The sequence below is a fragment of the Octopus sinensis genome, linkage group LG29 (genome assembly GCF_006345805.1).
Source record: "Octopus sinensis linkage group LG29, ASM634580v1, whole genome shotgun sequence".
NCBI classification, from domain to species: domain Eukaryota; kingdom Metazoa; phylum Mollusca; class Cephalopoda; order Octopoda; family Octopodidae; genus Octopus; species Octopus sinensis.
Genome location: NC_043025.1, coordinates 11,856,311 through 11,868,702, shown reverse-complemented (window position 1 = coordinate 11,868,702; position 12,392 = coordinate 11,856,311). Strand labels below are relative to the sequence as shown.

Here is a 12,392-nt window from a genome sequence, read left to right as displayed (position 1 = left end):
GGGTTCAGTCCCACAGCGTGGCATCTTGGGCAAGTGTCTTCTGCTATAGCCCCGGGCCGACCAATGCCTTGTGAGTGGATTTAGTAGACGGAAACTGAAAGAAGCCCGTCGTATATATGTATATGTATATGTGTGTGTGTGTGTGTGTGTGTATATATAGGCTCAGGAGTGGCTGTGTGGTAAGTAGCTTGCTAACCAACCACATGGCTCCGGGTTCAGTCCCACAGCGTGGCATCTTGGGCAAGTGTCTTCTGCTATAGCCCCGGGCCGACCAATGCCTTGTGAGTGGATTTGGTAGACGGAAACTGAAAGAAGCCTGTCGTATATATGTATATATATATATATATAATATATATATGTGTTTATGTGTATATATATATATATATATATATATATATATATAATATATATATATATATATATATACGTGTATATATATATGTTGTGTATGTGCATGTGTGTGGTGTGTTTGTGTGACTGTGTTTGTCCCACTAGCATTGCTTGACAACCGATGCTGGTGTGTTTACCTCCCCATCACTTAGCTGTTTGGCAAAAGAGACCAATAGAATAAGTACTGGGCTTAGAAAAAAGAATAAGTCCCGGGGTTGATTTTGCTCGACTAAAAAAGGCGGTGCTCCAGCATGGCCGCAGTCAAGTGACTGAAACAAGTAAAAGAGTATAATGTACATAACCATACACACATACACATCTATATATAAATGAGTGTGTGTGTCTGTAATTAAAATTTTCAGTCAACCAGAAACAAAACTGGTTTATTTAAGATGTACCTACAGTTTCAGTCAGTTTCATTTCTGGTTGACCGAATTAGCTAAATTATTTATACTTCCTACCTCAACCTCACCAAGATGCCCTCATTCTGCCATTTGTTGACATGAATATATTCAAATACCTTTATATGTATGTGTACTCTCTGTACTCTCTCTTTTACTTGTTTCAGTCATTTGACTGCGGCCATGCTGGAGCACCGCCCTTTTCAGTCGAGCAAATCGACCCCGGTACTTATTCTTTTTTGTAAGCCCAGTACTTATTCTATCGGTCTCTTTTTGCCGAACCGCTAAGTAACGGGGACATAAACACACCAGCATCGGTTGTCAAGCAATGCTTGAGGGACAAACACACACACACATACATATATATATACATATATACAACGGGCTTCTTTCAGTTTCCGTCTACCAAATCCACTCACAAGGCATTGGTCAGCCCGAGGCTGTAGCAGAAGACACTTGCCCAAGGTGTCACGCAGTGGGACTGAACCCGGAACCATGTGGTTGGTAAGCAAGCTACTTACCACACAGCCACTCCTTCATTTAATTAAACACTGTAAGTATTACATCAGTTTTAAAATGCAGAGCACTCTTCAGCCACATATAGAATTTTAAAAATTAAATTGACAATGTTCTTTATTATACTTATAGGCGCAGGAGTGGCTGTGTGGTAAGTAGCTTGCCTACCAACCACATGGTTCCTGGTTCAGTCCCACTGTGTGGCACGTTGGGCAAGTGTCTTCTGCTATAGCCTCGGGCTGACCAATGCCTTGTGAGTGGATTTGGTAGACAGAAACTGAAAGAAGCCCGTCGTATATATGTATATATATATATATATGTGTGTGTGTGTGTGTGTGTGTGTGTGTGTGTGTGTATGTTTTTCCCCCCTGGCATTGCTTGACAACCGATGCTGGTGTGTTTATGACCCTGTCACTTAGCGGTTCGGCAAAAGAGACCGATAGAATAAGTACTGGGCTTACAAAAGAATAAGTCCCGGGGTCGAGTTGCTCGACTAAAGGCGGTGCTCCAGCATGGCCTCAGTCAAACGACTGAAACAAGTAAAAAGAGTAAAGAGAGAGAGAGAGAGAGAGAGAGTAAATCTACCCTAGACTTCGAAATAAGATTTGGGGGTAGATTCGTTTGATTAATATCCTTCAAGGTGGTGCTTCAGTATGGCCGCAGTCCAATGATTGTAACAAGTGAAAAAATGAAAAAATAAACAAAAAAAACAAAGAAAAATTTTATTTCAATTAAGAAATTTTTATTTAACAAATTAAAAATATTCATACAAAAGATCAACAGTCGCTAATTAATTCATTAACCGGGATTCAATCATTAACTCATTAATTCATTTAATTTTTATTGCACTAACGATTTAGATTTCTCTTTCCATTATTTCAATATTTCCTCACAGTATTTCAAACATGGTGAATATAAGACAAGAGATCATGTGACAGGCTATGGGCTGGTTCTCATCATTGACATCATTGCTTATTGACAAACACACACACACACACACATATATACATGTGTGCATATATATATGTATATATAAGTACAACGCTATATATATATATATATATATATATAAGTACAAGGCCATATATATATATATATATGTGTGTGTATATATATATTTAAGTAGAAGGCTATATATATATAAGTACAAGGCCATATATATATATATATGTGTGTATATATATATTTAAGTAGAATGCTATATATATATAAGTACAAGGCCATATATATATATATATGTGTGTGTATATATATATTTAAGTAGAAGGCTATATATATATAAGTACAAGGCCATATATATATATATATGTGTATATATATATTTAAGTACAAGGCTATATATATATAAGTACAAGGCATATATATATATATATGTGTATATATATATTTAAGTACAAGGCTATATATATATATATGTGTGTATATATATATTAAGTACAAGGCTATATATATATATATATGTGTGTATATATATATTTAAGTACAAGGCTATATATATATATATATCTATATATATATATATGTGTATATATATATTTAAGTACAAGGCTATATATATATATATATATGTGTATATATATATTTAAGTACAAGGCTATATATATATATATATGTGTATATATATATTTAAGTACAAGGCTATATATATATAGTACAAGGCCATATATAATATATATATATGTGTGTGTATATATATATTTAAGTAGAAGGCTATATATAATAAGTACAAGGCCTATATATATATATATGTGTATATATATATTTAAGTACAAGGCTATATATATATAGTACAAGGCCATATATATATATATATGTGTATATATATATTTAAGTACAAGGCTATATTATATATAATATATATGTGTGTATATATATATTTAAGTACAAGGCCTATATATATATATATATATATATATATGTGTATATATATTTAAGTACAAGGCTATATATATATATATATATATGTGTTATATATATTTAAGTACAAGGCTATATATATATATATATATGTGTATATATATATTTAAGTACAAGGCTATATATATATATATATATGTGTGTATATATATATTTAAGTAGAAGGCTATATATATATAAGTACAAGGCCATATATATATATATGTGTGTGTATATATATATTTAAGTAGAAGGCTATATATATATAAGTACAAGGCATATATATATATATATGTGTATATATATATTTAAGTACAAGGCTATATATATATATATATATATATATATATATATGTGTATATATATATTTAGTACAAGGCTATATATAATATATTATATATATATATATATGTGTATATATATATTTAAGTACAAGGCTATATATATATAATATATATATGTGTATATATTATATAAGTACAAGGCCATATATATATATATATATAATATATATATATATATATATATATATATATATATATATATATATGTGTATGTATGTATATGTAAGTACAAGGCCATAAATATATATATGCGTATATATTAACAATATAAGGGTAAATAATTATTAATTTTAAAATCAACAATTATTTCCGGGTAGATTTTCAGTATGGAAATATAACCATTGTCGGTAGGAACTTGTTTAAAAAGTTCTATATATATATATATTATATATATATATATAAATAAAAGGGCAAGCAACAGGTTGCTTAGCCACATACCGAAAAATTAGAAATAGCAGTCAAAGACCGCTTCTTTATCTTTACTACAAATATAACTCCACATATAACATATACATGTAACTCACATATGTAAAACAGAAGGTAAAATAAGGAAAACAAAGTCTTCGGTCAGTTACGTACGTGTTTCTGGGTTAGAATTATTTGATTTCATGAACGTCTAGTATTTGACTGCCACTTTATTGACCCCAGAAAAATGACCTGCACTAAGAATAAGTGTAAAGGGATATGAGTAATACCACAAGGTATTTTGTCTGGTGCTCTGTTGATGATATGAATAAGCTGCTTGACGAGATAGTGAAGATGCCGACGATCGCTCAGTTAAGAGTCTCTCTTGACCAGAAATAGCCTGAACTCTTTGTATGAACACCACCCTGTACATAACTCCATGTCCCCCTACATGGCCTTGCTTTTTGCTTTTTGAACCAAAAAATTAACTTAACTTAACTTATATCAATCCCCTTCTTTTAATTTAGAAGAGAGAAAAGTAACTATTTTGAGTGATATACCAATGTGTATAGACAGAGAAATCAAGGCTAATTTGCCAGATATTGTTACCAAGAAGCATTGGAAAGGAATACCTACATAACTAAAACATCAGTTCCAACAAACGAAAATGTCTCTCTAAACGAAACAGCGAAATTATCCAAATATAAAGATCTGGAAATAGAGATAACCAGAATGTAAAGACTGAAAACTAAAAGAATTCCAATGCAGTGGATAACCCTTTATCCAGAATTCCGAAATTGGAAAAAAAACCCCTCTAAAATTCAAAGATTTTTTGACTAAGGAGGGAAGCTCTCTGTCGGTTCCGACGAGGGTTCCGGTTGATCCGAATCAACGGAACAGCCTGCTCGTGAAATTAACGTGTAAGTGGCTGAGCACTCCACAGACACATGCACCCTTAATGTAGTTCTCGGGGATATTCAGCGTGACACAGAGAGTGACAAGGCCGGCCCCTTGAAATACAGGTACAACAGAAACAGGAAGTAAGAGTGAGAGAAAGTTGTGGTGAAAGAGTACAGCAGGGATCACCACCATCCCCTGCCGGAGCCTTGTGGAGCTTTTAGGTGTTTTCGCTCAATAAACACTCACAACGCCCGCTCTGGGAATCGAAACCGCGATCCTATGACCGCGAGTCCACTGCCCTAACCACTGGGCCATTGCGCCTCCACTTTTTCAACTAAGAGAAGGTCTACAAACGAAAAAATTCCTGAAAGAACTTGGGAAAATTTTATGCAAAGTAAAAGGTATTGTGGGTGAATGTCATGTAAAAGTGTACGAAGTGAAAATTATGTGTAGCCATTACCTGTGGTTGATTAATACAAACAGGAGATCTTTTCGGTTTGACCGGCAGTTTTTAACATAATTTCTACGTAACTAAACACTTTTAAACCTCGTATACTGGTAGAATGTGTTTATAAAACATCTTTTTCTCTTGGCTTTATTGAGAAAATTCTATACTTTGTAAGATATTTGTTGGTTTTTTTCTCTTCAATTTCTGCAATTTCAACCAATCAATGACATCTATTGAGGTAAACAACATTCTGTGCCGTATGAATATGTCCCTCGTTTAATAAACAGGGATCTTTTCGGTTTGACTGGCAGTTTTTAACATAATTTCTAGGTAACTAAAAAATTTTAAACTTTGTATACTGGTAGAATGTGTTTATAAAACATCTTTTTCTCTTGGCTTTATTGAGAAAATTCTATACTTTGTAAGATATTTGTTGGGTTTTTTTTTCTTCAATTTCTGCAATTTATATAATTATTTGTAGGATTCATTTGAATCAAGGTATTTTAACATTAAGGACATCAAGTTGGGGTTGAAACCTGCACATCTCTTGTATATACTGTGTACAAACATGCCCGCATGTACTGATGCAATAAAAAAAACATGTTTGAAACAGCTGTAGTGAACCTTCACCCATTTGTGTTCTCTCTTTACATATATACATATACATTATATATATATATATATATATACATATATATATATATATGAATATATATATAATCATATCAAAGGGAAATGGAAATTAATTAAAATTTACATTTCCAGTGGTCTAACGTGTAAAAAATTTAGTCAAAAAGACTATATATTAGTCATACGATATAGTGTATATTTAAACACAAGGAATCCACTTATAGGGATTCTACACGCTAGAAAGAACAGCTAGGTTCTATAACCACAAAAATTAGGGATAAAATTCGACGGGAACGAATTGAAAAATGAAAAACATTTTACCATCTAGTTTCCTGGACCAGGGCAAGTAGTTTTGATCGTCCCATGTGTATATGTTTAACCCTAGGCGGTCCTGCTGAAGAAGATTACACCTAGCGAGTTCCTTGACTCGCTAAACTAAAATCAGAAAGCAATTGGTCCAGGAAACTAGATGGTAAAATGTTTTTCATTTTTCAATTTGTTCCTGTCGAATTTTATCCCTAATTTTTGTGGTTATAGAACCTAGCTGTTCTTTCTAGCGTGTTGAATTCCTATAAGTGGATTCCTTATGTGTTTAAATATACACTATATCGTGTATATATATATATATATACACTATATCGTGTGTATATATATATATCATCATCATCATCATCGTTTAACTATATCGTGTATATATATATATATATATATACACACACGATATAGTGTATATATATATATATATATACACACACGATATAGTGTATATAATATATATATATATACACAAACGATATAGTGTATAGATATATATATATATATATATACACACGATATAGTGTATATATATATAATATATATATAATATACACACACGATATAGTGTATATATATATATATATACACACGATATAGTGTATATATATATATATATATATACACACGATATAGTGTATATATATATATATATACACACGATATAGTGTATATATATATATATATATACACACACACGATATAGTGTATATATATATATATATATATACACACTATATCGTGGTATATATATATATATATATATATATATATATATACACACTATATATATATATATATATATATATATATATATACACACGATATAGTGTATATATATATATATATATATATATATATGAAATCCTTCTTTGGAACTGGATCTCGAAGCACATAAAGATATAAATATTGGATTGAGAAAGCCTTTTGGATGGAGGATGTTGAATATTTGGATGGTAATATTTATAACTTTTGACAATTCCCAAAAAAGAATTATCTCGTATTGTCTTGAAAGTTTTAAAATTCTTATGATGTCAGCACACACACACACACACACACACACATATATATATATATATATATATATATTATATATATATATATATATATATATATATATATATATATATATATATATATATAACAATACATATACGAGTCATTTACACGCATTCACACACAATTTTGGTATTTAAAAGCTTCAAAAGAGAAAGATATATCGTTATTCATACATATTTTAAAATGGTTTGTTGTTGATGAAATGCGAGAAGAGTAGAAATGCTGGAATTGGTTTATCTGTTGGTACCATGTGACCAGCTCCCTAGAAAGAAAGAGAAAAACAAAATATAAACACCAGAAAACCCTTTTTAGGGATCACTATACAACACTGTACAATAGAGACAAGCATCGTTTGAACATGCAAAACCCCTTTTTTTAAAATCATTTTTATGTCAAAATACATTTTTTCTGAGGAAAATAACAAATCATTTGAAAGTTAATATATAAACAATTCTTAACCCTTTTGGTACCAACCTCGCTGAAACCACTTCTGGCTCTGTAGTACAAATCTCTTATTTTCATAAGTTTTAAATTAAAATCTTCCACCAAACTTTAGTCACAATTTATGTTCCTAACACTAGCTGAATGATAACTAAGTTATTTTACTAAATTCTTTGTTATATTTAAAATCAATTGAAAGAAACACAGAGAGCATCTCAACAGAAATATGGTAACAAAAGGGTTAAGATATATAATAGAGAAACAATTCTTAACCCTTTTGATACCAACCTGGTTGAAACCATCTCTGGCTCTGTGGTAAAATGTCTTGCTTTCATAAGTTTTGAACTAAAATCTTCCCCTAAACCATAGTCACAATTTATGTTCCTAACACTAGCTGAATGATAACTAAGTTATTTTATTAAATTCTTTGTTATATTTAAATTAATTGAAAGAAACCCAGAGCATCTCAACAGAAATATGGTAACAAAAGGGTTAAAATATATAATAGAGAAACAATTCTTAACCCTTTTGATACCAACCTGGCTGAAACCACCTCTGGCTCTGTAGTACAAATGTCTTGTTTCTATAAGTTTTGAATTAAAATCTTCCACCAAACCTTAGTCACAATTTATGCTCCTAACATTATTTTAATGATAATTAAGTTATTTTACTAAATTTTTTCAAAAGCAATCTCGATGAACATTAATGGAATTTGTAATTTTGTGGTACCAGTGCCGGTGGCACATACGAAAACCATCTGAACGTGGCCGTAGCCAGTACCGCATTGACTGGCCTCCGTGCCGGTGGCACATAAAAAACACCATCCGAGCGTGGCCGTTCGCCAGCCTCGTCTGGCATCTGTGTCGGTGGCACATAAAATCACCCACTACACTCTCGGAGTGGTTGGCGTTAGGAAGGGCATCCAGCTGTAGAAACACTGCCAGATCTGACTGGAGCCTGGTGCAGCCTTCGGGCTTGCCAGACCCCAGTTGAACCGTCCAACCCATGCTAGCATGGAAAGCGGACGTTAAACGATGATGATGATGATTTAAAAATGATTGAAAGAAACACAGAGCATCTCAGCAGAAATATGGTAACGAAAAGGTTGAAGCTGTATTGGTGAACTAGGAAGAAGGTTTTTTCATTACCGTAATGCATTGCATAACGGTAATGAAAAAAACCTTCTTCCTTGTTCACCAATTATTTAAGTATGCTTAACATAAAATGTGGCACAAAGATACCAATACAATAGGTACCAGACTTGGACATTTTAGATGCCATATGGCGGCCTCTGATCACATGTGCTCCTAGAAAATCGCCAAGAAATTTCTGAGAAGCTGCGAATGCTATTATAAATAAAACTCAAAAAATCCTTGAATGTCTTGCTGAATGACTAAGTATTGACTTGAGGAAATATAAAGTGAAATATATTAAGCAGGAAGAATCTTTTGCGAATGTAGTAACTATAAACTATAGGTGCAGGAGTGGCTGTGTGGTAAGTAGCTTGCTTACCAACCACATGGTTCCGGGTTCAGTCCCACTGCGTGGCATCTTGGGCAAGTGTCTTCTGCTATAGCCTCGGGCTGACCAAAGCCTTGTGAGTGGATTTGCTAGACAGAAACTGAAAGAAGCCTGTCGTATATATGTATATATATATATATATATATATATGTGTGTGTGTGTGTATGTTTGTATGTCTGTGTTTGTCCCCCTAGCGTTGCTTGACAACCGATGCTGGTGTGTTTACGTACCCGTCACTTAGCGGTTCGGCAAAAAGAGACCGATAGAATAAGTACTGGGCTTCCAAAGAATAAGTCCTGGGGTCGATTTGCTCGACTAAAAGCGGTGCTCCAGCATGGCCACAGTCAAATGACCGAAACAATTATAAACAGTGCAAATAATGGATTTTACGAAATTTCAAGATTAACTGCGACTTTCTGACAAGTTGTGGTGCGCCTCAGTACTGTATACAGTAATTTCATTATTATCTTTATATATAAAATTGAAGTTGTGTGTGTGAGACTCTGTCTCCTCCGATTTAGATTCCTAACTACTCCCACATTTTGCAGTGCAGTTTAACCAAAAGCGGGTATCTTATAGTCGTGATTCATATCGAGCCCTTCTGGGTATTAGCACGTGTCTATGATGAGTCTACGATTTAAGAAAAAATGTACCATAAGTTTTCTGCATTTTTAATGCATTTTCGCTCGGTTTATATAAGGGAAGTAACTCTCTAAAAATGCTTATATAGTTATTTCCCTTACAAACCCAAGCAACGCCGGGCTAAACTGCTAGTATATATATAAAATTAAGAATTGAATTCAATATGTTTGACTAAAGCCCTTGAAGACAATGCCTTGGAATGGCTGCAGTTCCATGATTAAAAACAAACAAAAGAAGAAAACTCACCCTAACTGTCACAAATGTGACATTCTGAAACTGTTTGACATATCCGGCAACTTGCTGGGACCCATCGTCGCTGGTGTAGTGCCAAGCCTTTCTTGGGGTAACGAGCTGAATGGGTAAAAGAGAAATTAATTAATGAAGAGGAACAGTTCGTTTGGCACCAATTACCATACAGGTGTTGGTAATTAGTCTTTTAATATTTGGCATATAGGGGCACGTAAAAAGCACCAACTGATCGTGAAAGCTGCCGGCCTCCCCTGGCACCTGTGCTGCTGGCACGTAAAAAGCACCATCTGAATGTGACCGACACCTGCTCCGCCTTGACTGGCTTCCGTGCCGGTGGCACATAAAAAGTACCAACCAATTGTGACCGATGCCAGCTCCGCCTTGACTGGCCGTGTCGGTGGCACATAAAAAGTACCAACCGATCGTGGTCACTGCCAGCCTCCCCTGGCACCAATGCTGGTGGCACGTAAAAAGCACCATCCGAACGTGACCGATGCCAGCTCTGTCTTGACTGGCTTCCGTGCCGGTGGCACATAAAAAGCCCCAACCAATTGTGACCGATGCCAGCTCCGCCTTGACTGGCTTCCGAGTCGGTGGCACATAAAAAGTACCAACCGATCGTGGTCACTGCCAGCCTCCCCTGGCACCAATGCTGGTGGCACATAAAAAGCACCAACCAATTGTGGCCGCTACCAGCCTCCCCTGGCACCTATGCAGGTGGCACGTAAAAAGCACCCACTACACTCACGGAGTGGTTGGCATTAGGAAGGGCATCCAACCGTAGAAACTCTGCCAGATCAAGATTGAGCCTGGTGCAGCCATCTGGTTCGCCAGCCCTCAGTCAAAATCGTCCAACCCATGCTAGCATGGAAAGCGGACGTTGAACGATGATGATGATGATTGACATGTACAGGGATAGAAATTTGGGGGTTGTTTTCAAAGTTGAAGTGAAATACTCACTGTTAGTTTTAAGGAGTTGAGGAACCATTCATCTCCAAGGAAATTGCAGGCCATATCCACATCACCGTTGTATAACAAGATTCTCTTCTGCAAATACAAGAAATATTTTATATACACTTTATATCATCAACACAATATATTTTACATGAATATATGGGAAGGGAAGGGGAAGCACTCCGTCGGTTACGACGACGAGGGTCCCGGTTGATCCGATCAACAGAACAGCCTGCTCGTGAAATTAACGTGTAGTTTTTCTAGGTGTAGGAGTGGCCACATGGTTCCGGGTTCAGTCCCACTGCGTGGCACCTTGGGCAAGTGTCTTCTGCTATAGCCCCGGGCCGACCAATGCCTTGTGAGTGGATTTGGTAGACGGAAACTGAAAGAAGCCTGTCGTATATATGTATATGTATATATATCTATGTGTGTGTTTGTGTGTCTGTGTTTGTCCCCCTAGCATTGCTTGACAACCGATGCTGGTGTGTTTACGTCCCCGTCACTTAGCGGTTCGGCATAAGAGACCGACAGAATAAGTACTGGGCTTACAAAGAATAAGTCCCGGGGTTGATTTGCTCGACTAAAGGCGGTGCTCCAGCATGGCCGCAGTCAAATGACTGAAACAGGTCAGAGAGTAAAGAGAGTAAGAGTATACCCTGTATATGGAATGTTAGCACTCCGTCGGTTACGACGATGATGGTTCCGGTTGATCCGAATCAACGGAACAGCCTGCTCGTGAAATTAACGTGTAAGTGGCTGAGCACTCCACAGACACGTGTACCCTTAACGTAGTTCTCGGGGATATTCAGCGTGACACAGAGAGTGACAAGGCCGGCCCTTTTGAAATACAGGTACAACAGAAACAGGAAGTAAGGGTGAGAGAAAGTTGTAGTGAAAGAGTACAGCAGGGATCGCCACCATCCCCTGCCGGAGCCTCGTGGAGCTTTTAGGTGTTTTCGCTCAATAAACACTCACAACGCCCGGTCTGGGAATCGAAACCGCGATCCTACGACCGCGAGTCCGCTGCCCTAACCACCGGGCCATTGCGCCTCCACAGGTACAACAGAAACAGGAAGTAAGAGTGAGAGAAAGTTGTGGTGAAAGAGTACAGCAGGGATCACCACCACCCCCTTGCCGGAGCCTCGTGGAGCTTTTAGGTGTTTTCGCTCAATAAACACTCACAACGCCCGGTCTGGGGATCGAAACCGCGATCCTACGACCGCGAGTCCGCTGCCCTAACCACTGGGCCATTGCACCTCCACCCCTGTATATACTCAATAA

The 12,392-nt window shown here is 35.7% G+C and overlaps 1 protein-coding gene across 3 annotated transcripts in view; it reads right to left on the bottom strand.

Annotated features, from left to right (window-relative positions):
* Positions 1-7,096: 7,096 nt before the first annotated feature.
* The window catches only part of LOC115226095 (lysosomal protective protein), a 36,950-nt gene continuing 31,654 nt past the window's right edge, over positions 7,097-12,392 (bottom strand). The window contains exons 12-15 of one of the 3 annotated variants that reach the window (XM_029797075.2): positions 11,118-11,204; positions 10,155-10,259; positions 7,377-7,566; positions 7,097-7,305 (exon numbers count right to left, since the gene is read on the bottom strand). In XM_029797075.2, coding sequence (XP_029652935.1) covers positions 7,483-7,566; positions 10,155-10,259; positions 11,118-11,204 — 276 coding nt within the window. In that variant the 3' untranslated portion in view covers positions 7,097-7,305; positions 7,377-7,482. Of the gene's footprint in view, positions 7,306-7,376; positions 7,567-10,154; positions 10,260-11,113; positions 11,205-12,392 lie in introns of those variants that run through there. The other 2 variants (XM_036515009.1, XM_036515008.1) reach the window with 2 other exon arrangements.